General features: G+C 56.5%; 1 protein-coding gene across 2 annotated transcripts; it reads left to right on the top strand.

The window, feature by feature from the left end:
• The first annotated feature begins 1,327 nt into the window (after nt 1-1,327).
• Nucleotides 1,328-16,828, top strand: Zc3h12a (zinc finger CCCH-type containing 12A). 2 transcript variants are annotated; one of them, XM_046468807.2, is made up of 6 exons: nt 1,328-1,702; nt 8,700-9,176; nt 13,162-13,301; nt 14,296-14,530; nt 15,057-15,163; nt 15,306-16,828. In XM_046468807.2, exons 2-6 carry the CDS (start codon nt 8,734-8,736, stop codon nt 16,175-16,177), a joined length of 1,797 nt encoding a protein of 598 aa, XP_046324763.1. In that variant the 5' UTR covers nt 1,328-1,702; nt 8,700-8,733; the 3' UTR covers nt 16,178-16,828. The 2 variants fall into 2 exon arrangements, with proteins under 2 accessions (XP_046324763.1, XP_046324762.1); XM_046468806.2 differs by lacking the exon at nt 1,328-1,702 and adding an exon at nt 7,808-7,946.
• Nucleotides 16,829-18,240: the final 1,412 nt, after the last annotated feature.

Here is an 18,240-nt window from a genome sequence, read left to right as displayed (position 1 = left end):
CTGTGGCTACTGAAAATGCTGGAGAGCCACAGATGATTGGGGTTCAAGAGAGGGCAGGTGCCATGGCTGAGACTGTAGGGATGTGAGGCCAGAATCTCATGCATATAGCCTCTCATCTAAGCTGGCCTCCCTTTTGGAGCCTCTAGCAACACACACATCCTAAGTTTTCTCTTATAACCATAAGTTTCCTAAGGTAGGGGAAGGGACTCATCTACTGCTACCCACAATCTCTTCATCAGGCTGTTTCAAGAGAACATCAAGTTATAGAGCAACTGAGAAGGAGGGCCAGAAAAGGGCCCCAACATGCCCCTAATCTTGACTCCTGTCCTAAGGGAGGCAGAGGCAGGTGGCAAGGGGTGGGGTGGAGGTGGCTGAACCCAAAGTGACATTCAGGACATCTGGCATCCAGGGAACACTGTCAGTACTTTGCTGTGTGACCTTTACTAAATCTATTAGCCTCTCTGGGCTTCTGCCTCCCCATTTGGAATGAAGAGAATTACTGCCATTCTCAAAGGAAAGAAAAACACGGAGTGATGATTTCACTGAGAAAGCACTGAAATTCAAACATTCCAGTTATCATTCAAAAATCAAGAATTGGTGGGCTGAGGGACAGGAAGCCTTACCAAGCAGCCATAAAAATCTTGAACCAGCCTCATAACTTCCCTGGGCCTTAGTTTAACCATGTGCCAAACACTAAGCTTGAACTACACCAGCAATCTGCTGGACTTTTCACCACTCAGTCTGTTTAATTATCTCCAAATACAGACTTCATAGTTTGTAAGGTTTTTATCTCCCAAGCTGTATTTATGTAATTACTATATGCTTAACAATTACCAAGTGATCATTGTTACCATTATAAAGGATATTTTTGGTTGTGAGTGGCTATATTTATGGAGCTTACATAACCTAAAAGCCTAGCACTCGGGATAGCTTCAGGCAAAGCTTGATCCAGCAGCGAATTACCAAGGATCTGTGCTCTGTCTGTCTTTTGGCTCCACCTCCTATGATGTGTCCTAGGTAGCTGCCAGAAATTCCTGGCACTACTTGCTTTTGTCATTTGTAATTAGTGATAAACAGTGTGCCTCCCAGTTGGCTTGAAGAAGAGACCCGGCATTGAGATTCATTAGCTCTGATTGGCCTAAATTGGGCCATGTTGTCTTTTCTGGACCAATTTCTAGAGCCTAGAAGATGAGATTTTCTGATTTGCTTAAGCCAGCTAAGCCCCACCCCTGGGACGGGGTCATTTCTGACCAGATAATAAGCTAGGAAATTCCCCAGTACTGTCAGTCTCTCGCTGTGGCGTGTTCATCAGCCAGTGAGATCTCTGGTTTTGTGTTTGTTTGTTTTTTTTTTTTTTTTCCGGTCCTTGGGATCGAACCCCGGGTGCTTTACCTCTGAGCTGTATCCCAGCCCTTTCTATTTTTTACTTTGAGACAAGGCCTTGCTGAGTTGCTTAGAGCCTCACTAAGTTGCTGAGGCTCAACCTTTTGATCCTCCTGCCTCAGCCTCCAAAGTTCCTAGGATTACAGGCATGCACCGTGGGATTTGTGACCAGCCTGTGAACTGCACATTAGTGCTCCCCAGGATCTTGTGGGGCACTTGCTGTGACCACCCTATCTGTGAGTGGCCGCTCTGACCACATGGCTGACATCAGCCCAGCCAACAGCAAGCTCCTGACCCTGCGGCGAGATCCGGCCTCACGGTGGGTTCAGTCCTCCACTCCCAGGGGATCTTCAGGGTTGGCTTCCTGAAGACCCCAGGGGACCCTGGAGTCCCCAGGCCTGTGACTGCCCTTGGTGGATACCGGGGGGGACGTCCACGGCCAGGCCAGGGGAGGGTGCGGCAGAGGAATGTCCTGCAGCTGCTATTGCTCACTTGAATGACGCCAAGGGCTTCCCGCCATCTGCGCCCAGTCCTGTCCTGGGGAGGAGAGGTCACGGAGGTGGGCCCACCCTTGGGGAGCCACTGCCTGGAGGGGCTGTGGTGGGGCCTTGGACGGAGACGTGGGTGGGGAAGCCCTGAGGCGGGCACTGCGCCTCCCAGGCCAGCAGGCAGGAGTGTGCGCCCAGCACCCGCAGCCCGGGCCCCCAGGCCCCAGGTCCCAGGGAAGGCCAGGGGGTTCTCTGGCAGCTTCGAGTATGTCCCCAACGCTGTGTCCCCCAGTGCAGACCAGGGAACTTCGGACCCCAAGACGGGACCCAACCCCTCTTCACATGCTCAGGCCTTTGCCGGGTCCTCTCTGGCCCTTGGGTGCAGTGGCTTTGGGTAGGGGTGGCAGGGGACAGACACTCAACTCTTGGCCCCCTTTTAGGACCTACCTCCTCCCAGAGCTTCCACACCAGGTGGGATTCACCTGTGAAGGAGACACACCCCAAAGTCCAAGGAACAGCGTCCACTCCCTGTTGGCCCCTGCTGTCCTGCCCTTCCTTCCCAAGAAGCACTGTCCCCACCAGGTCCCCAGGGATGCCTGACATGGAGAGAGCCTGGCTCCCCCCTTTGTAGCTGGGCCTAAGTCACTTGGCACGTGGCCAGGGGTCCGGCTCTCGCCGCCCTCCCTCCACCCCCACTTCTCCCCAACCATAAACCAGCTCCGGGTTAATCAGTATCCACGGGGCTTTCCAACTCCAGCCGACGGATTCTAGGGTTGGAAAGGAGGGAGTGGGGGGCAGCCAAACGGGGGGTACAGGGAGAAGAGGGGAGGCCGGAGGGTCATCTGGCCAGAGACCCCTGGACAAAAAGATCTCAAGTTTAGACTTTGGAGGTCTTCCCCAGATGGGATCACAGTCAGTCACAGGATGCACACCAGCAGAACTGGACAGAGACGGTGGCCCGTCACCCACACACACCATCTGAGAGGCCCAGGACGTTATGTGTGCACTTCCCAAATAAACTTTTGGATTTGGGGATGAACTTTAGGTTTAGAGAAAAGCTACAAAGACAGCACAGAGAGTCCCGGGGACCCCTCACCCAGACCCGGCTCCCCAGGTCATCATCCTTCACCACCAGGGAACACCTGTCGGGACTCAGAGACGCCGTCTCAGCACATCACCGGGAGCCGACTCCAGGGCCTCTGGGGTCCCTTAGCATTTACTCCTCCGTCCCGGGCACCAGCCCAGGGCACCCTCCTGCACCCACCCAGCCTGTCTCAGAGTCCTCTGGTCGGTGACCATTCCTGGCTTCTGTGCTGTTCACGACCTTGACGGTGTTGAGGAGTCCTGGTCGGGTCCTTCTTAGGCTGTGCTTGTTCTTATCTTTTCCTGGTGCATTATAATTGCACACGACATGGGATTCATTGATACAGGATCGGCCAACATCACTCCCGGCTGTAGACTGTTCTTTAACTTGGATTTCGTCCAGTGCTTTTCTCTGACACCACAGCAGTGAAGTTCCCCTTCGGGTCACATAACATCACAAGGGATAAAGGGTGTCACGTGACGTCCACTTGACTATCACCGGTCACGTTCCCTGGAGGCCCTGGCTGAGACACTGTCCGTTAGGAGTCCACTGCAGAGTTGTGGCCTTTTGTCCTTTCCATACTCTTGTTAGGAAGGAGTCACGGTGGCATTCCCCTCCCTGTTAGTTATCCATTCAGTACTTGATTCCTATCAGTCTGGGTTCAGGGATGGTCATCCTATAATCCAATATTCTCCTAGTTGTTCCGTTGCTCATTGTCCCCTGGGGGCCCTTTCAGTTCATGGTCTCAATTATTTTGCCCTCAGAGCAACTTTTAAACTCTTGGGCACCACAAGATGCTCCAGGCTCACCTTTCCCCTGTTCCAGCTGCAGAATCAGACATTTGTCAAAGGAAATGCATATTTCTAAGTCAAGTCCTCTAATCATCTCATTGGTAATGCAATACTGCACCGCCTTCCAGTGCACGATCCAAAGAATTCATTTGCTCAGTTACCATTCAAAACATACGTCGGTTTTTGTAGATCGGTTTGACAAGTTTGGTTTTGGTCTTTTCCTTTTGGTACCAGGGATTGAACCCAGGGGCACTCGACCACTGAGCCACATCCCCGCCCACTTTTGTATTTTATTTAGAGACAGGGCCTCACTGAGTTGCCTAGGGCCTGGCTTTTGCTGAGGCTGGCTTTCTTTCTTTTTCTTTTTTTAATATCTATTTATTTTTTAGTTGTAGTTGTACATGATACCTCTATTTATATGTGGTGCTGAGGATCGAACTTAGGGCCTCGCACATGCTAGGCGAGCGATCTACCGCTGAGCCACAACCCTAGCTCCCTGAGGCTGGCTTTCAACCCGTGATCATCCTGTCTCAGCCTCCGGAGCCTCTGGGATTACAGGCCTGCGCCACCATGCCTAGCTCTTTTTATTTTTTGAGACAGGGTCTCACTAAGTTGCTTAGGGCCTCACTAAATCGCTGAGGCTGGCCTTGAACTTGGGATCCTCCTGCCTCAGTCTCCCGAGCCACTGCTGGGATTACAGTCATTTGCCACTGCACCCAGCTCACAACAAATAGTTTTAAAATGTAGAAAGAGCCTTAAAACACAGGAGGGGCCTGAGCCCTTCCCTAGGTCCGGGAGCCCTTGTTGAATTCTTCAGCCTCTCTGCTAAGTTAGGGGGCGTTCCACAGACAGAGGTGGCCTAGCTCCAGGTGCCCTCCCCAGGCTGAGCTGCCTGAGGTCATTCCTGGGATCTTCCCATGTCCAGCCTCACTCACAGACCCTAAGAGGTGACCAGCTGAGGAGTTCTGTAGCCTTCGCCACGGCTGGCTGGGCACAGGCAGGTGGCCAGAGGGCAGGCAAGCTCCAGGAAGGAACGGGCAGGCCAAGGCTCCAAGAAGGAGGTGCAAGAGGTGGGCGGGACGCTGGTCAGCACCATTGGGTCCACAGGGCTCCTGGGGATGGGACTAAGGTCTGCAAACTCCAGCTCTCAGTGGAGCAGGGGCTCCCCAGAGCAGCCCTGGGTTCTGCAGAAGAGCTTCAGCTTCTCAGGAAGAAGCTGCCTGAGCAGGAAGAGAGCGAGACTGCAGAGGGCAGGGAGGCATGTGACTCATGGCCCAGTCCTGCCAGCTCCCATAGCACGTGCGGGACAGCATGGGGCCTGGAGCGTGGGTGGAATCCCAGCCCGGTCCTGGCCGGAAGGAGGTCCGAGGTTGGCCACAGCAATTCAGCACGTAGGGAGGGCACAAGCAGGGTGCAGCGGGAGCCCCAGGAGGAAGCCGCTCAGCATCTCCAGCGTCTCAGGAGTCCCGGAAGGACTCACAGGGGAGGTGACATCATCAGAAAGATTGATGGAACTGGCCAGGCAGCCATCAGGTGGGGTGGGGAGGGCACTCCCGCTGAGAGCAGAAGCAAAGGAAAAGTGTCTTCCAGGGCTGGCACAGTGCCCACCCCACAAGCCCTCTCCAAACGTGAGGCATGATCACTGTGGCAAATTATTAGTCTCATTATTATATTAACCTGGACACATCACTTAATATTTTTCCCATCTTAAAGGCAGATGCTGCAATGAGTAAGTGCCTGCCACCCCTGAACTCTCCTGGTCCACAAGAGGGGCGGTGACAGGGACACAGGTGCACCATGCCCAGCTGCAGTGACTGTGTGTGCCCAACTCTGACACAGAGCTGGCCCTGTGTCCCCTTGCTCCACAGTCCTGGGGACTGGAGAGACACAGAGAGGGGGACACTTGGGGTCTTCAAAGGCACAAAAAAAAGTACATAATGAGGTGGGGTCAGGCAAGCCCAAGGGACAGCCTCAGACCTGACCCGCCATGCACATGCCCCCCTCCTCCTCGTGGTCTCCTGCGGCCTCCCCATGAGCAGGAGTCCAGGGCCCTGCGCAAGGCACTTACCTTTCCTAATCCCATGAGCCATTATTTCTTCAACTCTGCAACTGGGAAGACACATCAAGAATATCAAAGGGACTCAATGTGTGTGTGTGGGGGGCGGGGGGTTGAACCCAGGCATGTAATAGAAAAAAAAAATTTTAAACTTATATTTTGAATGGATAAATAACCAGGAGTATATTCACAAAATGGAGTACTGGTCAGTAGTAAAATAAATAAATTATAGGTAGGTAATAGACATGGATTTTTAAAAACATGCAGTGTGAAAAAGGAAGCACACGGGGCTGGGGTAGTAGCTCAGTGGATAAAACGCTCACCTGGTATGTGTGAGGCCCTGGGTTGGATCCTCAGCACCACATAAAAATAAGTAAATAAAATAAAGGCATTGTGTCCAACTACACATAAACATAAATATTAAAAAAGGAAGCACATAATTTAGAGTGATTCTATTTACATAAAGAAAAACAGAACAGTACAGTATTGAACGATTTATATGAAGGTGGTTTAAAAAAAGCCAGAGAACGACTAGTGCCAATCCAGGAAAGCGGTTTCCTCAGGATGAGTGAAGGAGATTGCCAGGGGCACCCAGAAGGCCTCAAAAGTACAGGCTGCTTGTTTGCTTGTATGTTTGTTTGTACCTGGGAGTGAACCCAGTAGCGCTTAGCCACTGAGCCACATCCCCAGCCCTTTTAAAAACTGCTCTTATTTTAATTTTGAGACAGAGTCTTGCTAAGTTGCTTCTTTGAACTTGAGATCCTCTTGCCGCAGCCTCCCAGGTGGCTGGAACGACAGGCGTGTGATGCCCAGCTTAAGTACTGGTATTTTTAAGTTAGATGATAAATGCATGGGTTTTTTGAAGTGAATACTGTTATTCTTTAAGCTGTACCTGTACAGTTGTACATGGTGTCTTTTATAATACATATTTTTTTTATTATAACAAAATAGTGCCCTTACAGGACAGGTGCTTTTGAGAAGGCTGAGATGACATAATTAAAGTACCAGCACAGAGTAAGAAGCACTTAGTTTTGAGCTCTTTGGGCATCAGTGTCCCCATCTGCAAGACAACTGGATGGCACGAAGGAGACTTTGTCCTCTAGCTGCTTATGGATTCTCTATGGCCCCCACCCCCCAGCACGCCCAGACTGAAAGTCAGCTCCCCCTACCCGGGGCCATTGGAGGCTCCTGAGATGGCACTGATGCAGTGGTTCCAAGTCTCTCTAGCTGGGGCGATTTAGCTTTTTCTGAATTTCCCAAAGGCAAGTGCGCACAACAATCTCTGTCTTCCTTATAAAAGCCCCTGGGTAGACACTGTAAAGTGCTGTTCACACGTGAGGAATCATGACCAACTGACCCAGGACCTATAGGCATCCTCATGGAGGGGGTGGGTGCTTCCTCCAGTGGGGCCATAAATAACAGTATCCTTCCATGAACAGATGGGGATTGGTGTCAATGTCCCTTCTTTCCCTGGTTTTTCTCCCACTCGTTGTGCATCAGCCTATTTTAGAAGGTGCTTACCTCAGAAAAAGTGTACCTGATCCTGGGTGTGGCGCGCCTCTGGGTAACCGCTTCAACCACGACCGATCATTGGGAGTCCTGGCTCCATCTGAGAAGTGCCTGGCTGGGTGTACCTCTCTTTAAAACTACGGTCCCACCTTTGCGTACCAGATTCATTTCGCGCGCATCCTTTTAACTTCTTCAATTTGAACGAAGAAAAATGTACCTGTTCTTGTACTGCTGGTGCGCACCTCCGTCTGCCCTTACCTGACAGGTGCGCGTACCTGGTGACCTCACGCAGAGGGGATGCCGGCGGCCTGTGCGCTCCGCCCGCGGGCAGGTCACGCCGCCGCAGGGCCGGTCAGTGCGTAGGGGGCTGCGCGCGCCGACCCTGCACTGGCGGGGCGGGGCGAGGCGCAGGGGCCGGGGGCGGGGCCGAGCCCGGGGCGGGGCGGGGCCGAGCCTGGGGGAGGGGCCGAGCCCGGGGGCGGGGCGGGCGCGGGGGGCGGAGCAGGAAGGGGCGACGGCCCTGCCCGGCTTCCGCGTCACGGTTCTTAAAGCACCTGCCTCGCCCCCTGCGGTACAAAGGCGCCGGGGACTCGGCCCCATGGATCCGCCGCCGGCCGCGGCTGGGGCGCAGCGGGGTGAGGCGCGCGGCGGGGCCCGGGCAGAAGGGAGCGGGGAGGGCGCGGCGGGGTCCGGCTTCCCCGGCCCCTCTAGACCCCCTCCAACTTAGCTCAAGTTGGGGGAGCCCCGGGGAGGGTCCCGAGGTCCTGGGGCAGCGCCGCGACAGTGCGGGTCTCTACCGGGACAGCCTCCGCGTCACCGGCGCTCGGGAGCCAACCAGAGTCTCCCAGCAACTTTTTTCTCCAGTGGGTCACCCCGGAAACTTGCCCTCCCGCGGCCCGGGAGGCTGGCCCCGGCCCTGCCCCTTCTAGGCCTGGGTCCTGAGTGTGGGGCGGGCGGGTGGATGAAGGCGATGACCTCAACGGGGAAGCCCCCCACCCTGGCCCGCCAGCCCACTGGCCCCGTGGCCCCCACATCCCCGAGCTCACTTCCCGCCCAGGTTTCCGTATGAGAGCCCCGCCCCTGCCTTCTGCCCCCCCCCCCCCGTGTTAGCGTGAGGGGTTGGGCTTGGGGGTGGAATCAGACTAACTTCAAATTCTTGCGTCACCAGCTAACAGTTGGAAGACCTTGAGCAAGTTCTTAGCACCTGTGCCTCAGTTTCCCCCTTTATATAATGGGAAAGATAATCCTTAGCTGAGAGAGCTTTTGAGGGGACCACCTGAGCCGACGTAGTGTCACCAGTCCAGTGTTGCCTCATCCTGTTGGGAAGGGCAGGCAGGAGAGGGGATGAGAGCAACATTCCCCATCCCTAACCCTGTGTTGTCCCATAGGAGCTGTGACAAGTGCCTTCCAGGAGTGTGAGATATGAGTGGCACCCGAGGAGAGAGGCCCGTCCAGGAAGCCAGCCCCACCATGAGTCTGTGGGGGCTTGAGGACAGCCACAGCTGTCGGGGTACCCCCCGGCCTGCCCGGGAGCCCACCCCAGAGGAGGCATCAGCTTTGGAGCTACAGATGAAGGTGGACTTCTTCCGGAAGCTGGGCTACTCATCCTCTGAGATCCACAGCGTCCTTCAGAAGCTGGGGGTCCAGGCAGACACCAACACAGTGCTGGGGGAGCTGGTGAAGCATAGCGCAGCTTCCGAGCATGAGCGCCAGGCCTCTCAAGACCCCGGCCCTCAGCTCCCTCTGGTGCCCCGGGGTGGGGGCACTCCCAAGGCCCCTAGCCTGGAGCCCTCACTCCCAGAGGAGGACAAGGAGGGCAGTGACCTGAGGCCAGTGGTCATCGATGGGAGCAACGTGGCCATGAGGTACGCGTCACTTCTGTGGAGATGAGTGGAGAGGTGTCTCTGTCCCTGCTGTTCAGGTGGAGGAGCTTTCAGACAGGAGTTGACTTCTCTGGTGGACTGGGCTAGAGGAAGGGAAAGCCCTTATGAGGGTCTACTTCACGCCAGGAGGCTCCCTTAAGCCTTGTGACATGTCATGCGGATGAAACTCAGGCTCAAAGCCTTGTCCAGGGTCACACTACTGGTAGCTAGTGGAGCAAGGATTGGAATTCAGGTTCTGTGTCCCCAGAATTCACTTTATGTTTGGGTCTCCTGAGGCCAGCCATGTCCATCTAAATTCCTCGCCTGTAACAGGAGGCGAGACCGTGGCGGCTGGGGATTTGCCTGTGAGCGCCAGTGCTCCAGATGGGAGCGGTTACTTAGCCACTTTGGGCTTTATCTCCTGCTGCTTCAGGTGGTCATTGTGAGAGCAAAGGCATGGCACCTGGAAAGTCACAGGTGCTCAGTGAACAGGAGTTGTTGTTACTGTTCAGGGCCTGGGTCTTCTGAGGCCTTCCTGTCCCAGGCCTGGGCTCCCATGGAAGCAGGCCCAGCTACTGAGACCTTCAGGGCTGTGACCTGGAGTGACCTCAAGGCTGGCTCTGATTCTCCATGGGGTGTGGGTGGGTGGCCTGATGCTCTGGCCCCAGGTGAGCCAAGTCTCTGCTAGACTGGTCTCTGGGGCTCCCAGAGCCAAAGTCAGCACACAACCCCCTAACTGTGGCCCCCTATGTGCTCACACGGGTCGTGGCGAGGGGTGGGAGCCAAGGATGAGGCCAGGGTTGCTCCTGACTTCTCCCTTGGATCTGTGGCCCCGCCTTCCCTGCTGCTTTCTCCCAGTTCCCTTCGAGGTGGCTGGTGAGTCAGGACGGGTGGATCACTCATCAGGAAAAGTTCCTGTTGGCAGGGATGCGGGGAGACCCCAGACACAGGGCGGGAGGCGGTGTGAGCGCCTTCCCCGCTTCCCTGAGGACTCTCCCAGTCAGCCTCTGCCCTCCTCCTGCTCCAGCCCAGCAGGGCAGGCCACTGTCAGCTGGTCCTGGCCTAGCTCATCACAAACGCAGGGGAGCCCCTTCCCCACCATTCCCATTCCTGAACTGGGTAGGTCCTGGATGGGAGGCCGAGAAAAGGGGGCTTCCATGCCAGAGGGAGGCAGGTCACAGGAAGGTCGGGTCCCCTCACGCTCGAGCCTGAGCCTGGTTGAGGAGCTAGGATGAGCCTATGACTCTGCCCCTGTGGGCCTCAGGCCCACAGAAGTGGCTGAGCCCTGGGGACAGCCATGTGCTGTGTGTGTTTGTATCCTGGTAAAAGGAGGAGGAGCCTGGGAGGAGGGCAGCAGTGGGGGCACTTGGGAGCTGACCCTGGAGACAGATAGCACCGCCCGCCTGCTGGCCTGCCCGCCTGCCCGCCTGCCGGGGGTTTCTGAGCTGGGGCTGTGGCAGGAGGGGAATTCCAGCTTCACACTTCCTGTCTCAGCTGTCGCTGGGTTCCTGCCCTGATGCCCCCTCCCCCCAGGGGCAGGCAGGCTGGCTAGCCCCCACCATATGCAAATCGTGGGGAAATTCACCTCTGTTTCCTTCTAAGGGAATTTTTCTCCTCTAATCAGACCCAGCCCAGGCAGGTCTTTTCACCTGGGGAGCTGGCCCAGCCCTGCCTCTGTCCTGGGGCAGGAACAGCGGCTGGAGGCTCCCACGTACACATCCTATCAGTCTCCTTGGCCAGGCTGGGGGGCCCTGACCTCCTGGGCAGTTAGGACTCAGTGAGGGTGAGGAGAGGTCTGGTCTCCTGAGTCCACGGAGCTCTCCACTGCAGGAAGAGGAGGGCTCCACCTGCTGAGAGTAGATGTCCCCACCAGGGTGTTTGGTGCCCACAGGCAGGACACCAGGTCCCAGGGCTTGAAGACGCTGGCCAGGAGAGGCACAAGCACATACCTGAGTGTGTTCATGTGTTCAGAGGGAGGCAGGTGAGCAGCACACCTGTGTGGCTGGGACAGGCAGCAGAGCCTGGGAACAACCACATCCAGGCCTTGGGAGACCGTGCAGAGGGCCCAGGGAAGGGGACAGCGTGAGGGGGCAGCATGGGGCATTGTGAGGACCACAGACCAGGGACCTGGCCAGCCAGGGAAGCCTAGCAGTCTCCTAACCTGTGTTCCTGCAGGAAGAGCAGGAGAGACGCCCTTCCTCCCACTCCCACCTGCTCTTCTCTCGCCACGCACACTTTGTGCAAACACGTTTGAAGCTTTTTTCCTCCCAAATAGACTCCAGGTCTTCTGTTAGGGACAGGAAGGCAACTCACTGGCCCCAAACTGGGTTCAATTTCCAACTCTTAGCACTAGCCAGGTGACCTTGGGTAGGTCATGGAACCTTCCTTTCCTTTACTGTAGCAAGCCTTGTAGGATGAAGCTGTTGCACTGGAGCTCAGAACCCCCTCCCCCTGCCCCTTCCCCTCCATCAGAGTCTGTGCTTGTCCTTGAACCTGTCCAAGCATCCACAGAGTGGCTCGGGTCTGCATCTCTGCATTATTGTTGTGTGACCCTAGTGATTGTTACCCTCTCTGGACTACAGTTTCCTCATCTAAGAAAAGGGAAGGGAATGGTCACTATGGTACTCTCCTCATGGGCTTGCCGATGGTTCAGTGTAAAGCACTTAGAGCAGTCGAGGCCACAGCTGTCAATACATGTTAACTCTTACTATTATGAGCAGGCTACTAGGGGACAGCAGATGGGGATGAGTGCTGCCTTGAGGCTGGACTTTGTCTCCCCTACAATTTGCAAGACCTTCGGCATCTGGAACCCCAGCCTCACCCCACACCTCCCGCCTGCCTTCTCTTGGGCCTCCAGCTATCACCCCAACAAGCCACCCACAGGATGTGGTCGACCCTGGACTTGCCTCTTTTGCGTAACATTTATTCAGTTTGATTTGCCAAATATGAGAGTCTGAGTTGTCACCAAGGGGCCAGTGACAGGCAGGCCTCTGGGGAAGAAGCCCCAGTGCCCCCTCCAGCCCTCCCAGGAAGTCCCAGGGAATCTCTGCTCTGCCAGTCTTTGGCCTCAAGCCAGTGTAAACCTGTGTCACTGACCCATCCGTCTTAAGAAAGCTGCAGGCCACTGGGCCCTTTTCTCAGCTGAAGAAACTGAGCCATAGCAGCCCAGCACCTCCAGGCTTTCTTCTGGGTCCAGATGCATTTGTATGGAACTGCCCTCAGACCAGGGCAGGGAGGAGGTCCATCGTCTGGGTTCTCTTTGGGAGTCTGAATCCCCAAGCCTTCCAGCCCCTTTCTGACCATTTTTCTGCTGTAGGTCACACCCTCCCTGCACTGTGAGGAGGCGTGGGGCTGGCCCTGGCCATGCCGGGAGCTGGCGCTTTGGGAGGAAAAGCTCTGACCTTTCACTTTCACACTGAAAGGGAACCAGCCAGCACCTCCTGCCGTCACTTCCTGTCCCTCCTGGAAGGGTGGAAGCACCAGCCCCTGCCCTGAACCCTTGGGGTCCCTGCCCTAGGCTGTGTGCGTGGCCAGACTTTAATCCGGAACAATCTGGTTTCTCCCTGGTTAGCCGATTGGTTCTTCCCCACCCCCACCTCTGGCTGCTGACAAGGAGCCGCAGTGGGGCAGGGAGGGAGGTGACTCAGTCTGCCAGTGCACATCTGTGTCCCGTGGTCCCAGAAGCTCCGGGTGGGGCAGGAACCAGAAATCTCCCTGCACCTTTTCCCCACCCCCAGGTGTGTTGCAAGTGCCTGACCCTCCCCTCCGCGGGGAGCCAGTGCGGCCAGATTCCTGGGTGGATCCCCACTTTAGGCAGATGGAATCTTGGGGAAAGTCCCGCAGCTGGTCTGGCCATTCAGGCTTTGTGGGAACCAGCCCAGGAACAGAGGCCTTGGGCCCACAGGCAGAGGACCCGGGCTGAGCCCTGCTGCAGGGTGAGGACCAGCTAGCTGGTGCTGTGGGCTGACCTGTCCCTCCTTCCCCCCAGCCACGGGAACAAGGAGGTGTTCTCCTGCCGGGGCATCCTACTGGCTGTGACCTGGTTTCTAGAGCGGGGCCACACTGATATCACAGTGTTCGTACCGTCCTGGAGGAAGGAGCAGCCTCGGCCCGACGTGCCCATCACAGGTATGTGGGACCTCTGGAGGTGACCAATATCACTGTCCCACAGCCCTGGTTCTCCTCAAGAGGGACCCCTTGGGCAGAGCTGACAACTTCTAGACTTAGAGACCAGGGATCAGTATCTCTTTCCGGGGCTTTTGTATCCCCAAAACCCTGCTGTAAACAGTGGTCATTAGATATCACCTTGTCCAGGCCTCTGCCTTAGATACTGGGTGCCTCCCTCGTCCTTCTGGTGGCATGTCACTCATTCAGCATCCCCAGTGGCAGAGAGGCCGTGTGTCTCAGTGGTTAGGGCTGAGGGCTCTGGGCCAGGACAGTGAGGCCTGGCATTCTGACTGTCCATTCCTGGCTCTGTGACCCAGGCAAGGACCCCGAAGCCCTGCTCTAAATCTCGTTCCTCATCTGAAAAACAGGGTGGGGCAGGGTTTGGTACAGAGCCTTCCTCCCACCTGCTGTGGACCTGTGAGCTAATCTAGAGGTGCTCTCCTGGTGCCTGGTGGGTGTCAGCCTGTGCTAACCCCGGCTGCTACGCTCTCGAGCCCCCGCCTAGATTAAAACCGCCGTTTCTCCAGGAGTCTGGAGATCCAGGGGCTGGCTGTCTGGCTGGGAGCTCCAGGAGGAGTGGCCCCTTCCAAAGGGAACTCTGGCCTTGCCAGAAACTCTGTCCCTTGTCCAGGGACAGAGCCAGGACACTTCTTCATGGACCCCTACAGGACAGGCTGGGTCGACAGACAAAGCCAAACCACCTCTGATTGAGCAGGCCTGATGTCAGAGCGTGAGAAGCCAAAGGGCCAGTTCTGTGCCCAGAGCCCCCCTGCAGGCTGGGCTCAGGTGTCCATAGTCTTCAGGCAGCAAACCAGCAGGAACCTCTGCAGAACGGGTATCCACCCTTGTGAATGTGGGTTAACAGCCCCAGAGCCTGGCCACTGGGAGGTTAGGGAGCCCTGTAGCCTGGTTCTGGGTCCTGAGTGGGCCCTGACTTTCTCCCTGCCACCCCCAGACCAGCACATTCTGCGGGAACTGGAGAAGAAGAAGATCCTGGTGTTCACACCGTCCCGGCGCGTGGGAGGCAAGCGGGTGGTATGCTATGATGACCGCTTCATCGTGAAGCTCGCCTACGACTCGGATGGGGTTGTGGTCTCCAATGACACCTACCGGGACCTCCAGGGCGAACGGCAGGAGTGGAAGCGCTTCATCGAGGAGCGACTGCTCATGTACTCCTTTGTCAATGACAAGTATGTTCTGGGGGACCCAATGAACTTGGCTCTGGGAGGCAGCCAGAGATGCCGCCCGGAGGGTGGGGCTGGTACCAGGCTCTGCTGGGTCCTATGGCCATTGGGAGCCACCACCTGGGCTCCTGGCAGCTTTGGGAGTGAAAGGGACAGCAGATATCCGGCTGGGACTAGGTGGGATGGGTGTTCTTTGATTCAGGGATGGAGAAGTAGCACTTGAGACAGGATGTGGTCAGCGTCCAGGACAGCCTGTCCAGCTGCACACTATTTCTCTTGAAAGCAGCCCGAGGCTGGGATACCTGTTGTGGTTTCCTGATGACCTTGGAAAGATCCTAGCCTGGGAGTTGCCCTAGGTGCCCCTGAGCTGTGGCCCCTGGGCTGGGGCATCCCCCTTCTACATTGGCACTGTTCTGTCCTAAAGATAGGCCCCAGTTTTATGGCTGGATTTTCAGCAAGGCTGGATGTCCTCAGCAATTGGAAGTCCCCCTTTGTGTCTCCCACTCCTGAGAGTTCTTTTTGCCCTCTACAGGTTCATGCCCCCGGATGACCCCTTGGGCCGGCACGGACCCAGCCTGGACAACTTCCTGCGTAAGAAGCCACTTCCTTCTGAGCACAGAAAACAGCCGTGCCCTTATGGTGAGACCCAGCTCTGCCCTCCCCTCACCTGTGCCCTAGGTGCCTCCTCCTGGGTGGCACCATCATGGGACCAGCCAGCCCCAAGTTTCCCTGCCACCACCACCTCCTGCCCGACTCAGCCCACCTCCCTTCCCCTCTGCAGGGAGGAAATGCACCTATGGGGTCAAGTGCCGATTCTTCCACCCTGAGCGGCCCAGCCGCCCGCAGCGCTCGGTGGCTGATGAGCTCCGTGCGAACGCCCTCCTCTCACCCCCCAGGGCCCCTGGCAAGGACAAAAGTAGCCAGCGGTCTTCCACTTCCTCTCAATCTGGCTCTCTGCCTGCAGAGGGTGAGCAGAGCAGCCAGGAGGGAAAGAAGCTGGGGGCCCAAGCACCCCCAGGGCCCCGCCAGGAGGGGCTGACGCAGACCTTTGCCCCTGCGGGCAGGGGCCGCCCACCCAGCGGAGGCAGCGGCCACTTGGGGCCCACAGACTGGCTCCCGCAGACCCTGGACTCGCTCCCATACATCTCCCAGGACTGCCTGGACTCTGGCATCGGCTCCCTGGAAAGTCAGATGTCAGAACTGTGGGGGGTTCGGGCGGGAGGCCCTGGTGAGCCGGGACCCCCCCAGGGCCCCTACTCTGGCTACCGCCATTATGGGTCCGAGCTCCAGGCTGTGCCTGCCTTCCCTGCCTTTGGACGGGCCATGGGTACCGGCCACTTCAGCGTCCCTGCTGACTACACGCACCCACCACGCGCATTCCAGTCCCGAGAGTACTGGTCTGAGCCGTACCCGCTGCCCCCACCCACCCCAGTCCTGCAGGAGGCCCCGGTGCCGGGCCCAGGGGCTGGCGGGGGTCCCTGGGGCGGGGCGGGGGGCCTGGCCAAGGAGCGGGCCAGTGTGTACACCAAGCTGTGTGGCGTCTTCCCCCCGCACCTGGTGGAGGCCGTGATGGGGCGCTTCCCGCAGCTCCTGGACCCCCAGCAGCTGGCGGCGGAGATCCTTTCTTACAAGTCGCAGCACCTCACTGAGTGAGCCAGCGGCGTGGCCCGCAAGGGGCTCCCAAGCCAGCCCCCAGGCCGCCTGGATGCTGGGCAGAGGGAAAGTTCTAGTAGGGAAGGGACCCCACCTAAGATCCTGTAGGATTGGCTCTGGCGCACGTGGCACCCGCAGCCTGCCCTGTGGGCCAGAGGCGATCGCCCCGTTGATGCACATTGTATCTCGTTTAAGGAGACGCTGCCGATTAGGCCGTTGGTCCGTGGCTGAGGCCCAAACCCTCTTTTCTCTCAGAGGGCGGGGAGAGAGGCCTGGGGGAACAGAGGCCTGGGCAGGGCCCCCCACCTCCACCCCGTCCCTGGGACGCCGGCATGGCCGGCTAGTTGGGCACCGTGTGCCTGCCCTCCAACACCCCTCCCGTAAGCCAATGAGGCCTCATCCGCACCCCTTGCGGGTCGTGAGGCTTCATGTCAGTAAGCAAGATGCTTCTTAAAACCCACCTCTACCCACTCTGTTTACCTGCCCCACCACCCCTGCCAGGGCTCCAGGGCCTCTGTCCCCACCCTGTCTTCTGCGCCCTTCCCCAAAGGTGGGGGGACATGTGTATGCTGTGTACAGTTATAAATTTGAAATATAAGTGGAATGTCCTTACCTGTAAGACATCAATAAAAATCAATGTGAGCCCTTTCAGGAGGTGATCATCTTCATGGGGGGTGGGGGGCAAGCTGACCTGCCTCCCAAGGGAACCATGCTATGCTGTGCCCTGACCCTCCTCTGGAAGGCAGGTTTCCAAGAGTGCTGGGTCTCCTGGAGATGAGGCATCTTTCCTACAGCCTCCAGCTGGTCCTCTGTTGGAGGTGGCTATTGACACACAGGAAGGGTTTGGGACAGGATGTGGGGGTTAAGCAGAAGTGTAAGGGTTTAGAGTCCCGTGGCTGCAGCATGGGGAGGGATGGCTCTGAGGGGATAGGATTGGGTTTCTCCTTTTTTGGGTGCTGACCAGAGCTGAGGATGGCAAAGGAGTGAGATGGTGGCTTCTGGGGGCTTGGAGCAGGTGTAGAGGAGCTCCTCGGTGCTCAGTGCTGGCCCCATCTTCTAGATGTTGCCTTGCTCTAGAAATGGGACTGCAGAGCTGGGGAGGAGTGCTGGGCGGCAGCAGCTGGAGAGACAATGCCAGGCGGTCTTCCAGGTTAGGCCTGGTCTACTCTCAAACTCAAGAACTGGCTCTGCCACTGACATCTGGGGCAAATGACTGGCCCTCACTGGGTCTCCAGTTTCCTCATGAAATGGGGATAATAATGGCACCTACCTTGGGGTTGTCATGGGGATTACAGAAGATAACATATGCTAGGTGTGTGACCCCAGTCTTGGCACATAGCAACTGCTCTTTAAGAGGCCTCTAGAGTGACCCACTGCGGGCTACGTTCACAGAGTTTCCACCTTCATCCAGTCTTAACTTCTCATCTGACCTCAGAAAGAGACCTTTCTTTTCTTCCTCTCTCCCTTTCCCTTGCAGTTGAAAAGATGAGTGTGAATTTTTTTTTTTTCCTTTTGGTACTGGGAATTGAAACCAGGAGTACTTTACCACCGAGCCACATCCCCAGCCCTTTTTTAAAATTATTTTTTTATTTTGAGACAGTCACCCTAGGTTGCTGAAGGTCTTGCCAAGTTGCTGAGGCTAGCCTCAAACTTGTGATCCTCACACCTCAACCTTCCCAGTTGCTGGGATTGCAGGCATAAGCCACTGCACCTGGCTGAATGTTAAATATTCTAAATGCAAAAGGTCATCAAATGATTCTCCAAACATACATTATCGGTCAGGTAAAATGGATAAAATGCAGTTTTAATAATTGTGTCTTGAACATCTCACCTGACTTGTACTTTGTCATGAGGCTTTTATAGTATTTGCATTTTCTTTTGGAGGAACTGCTTCAGCACAGAACAGCTATAAAGCACTTGGGAGACAGTGCCACTGTGGCCAGCCCTGTACCTGGAGCCTCACCACCTTCTTCACCCTGGAGCAGCTCTGGAAGCCAGCGCTTCCAGACAGAAATCAAGGAGGGATTCGGCACTCAGGACTTTGGCAAGCAGTAGCTCAGTCT

This window comes from Marmota monax, unplaced genomic scaffold (genome assembly GCF_021218885.2).
Source record: "Marmota monax isolate L192 unplaced genomic scaffold, Marmota_monax_Labrador192_F-V1.1 WCK01_AAM20220418_F8-fsc00008, whole genome shotgun sequence".
Taxonomy (NCBI): Eukaryota; Metazoa; Chordata; class Mammalia; order Rodentia; family Sciuridae; genus Marmota; species Marmota monax.
This window is presented reverse-complemented; position numbering and strand designations above follow the sequence as displayed.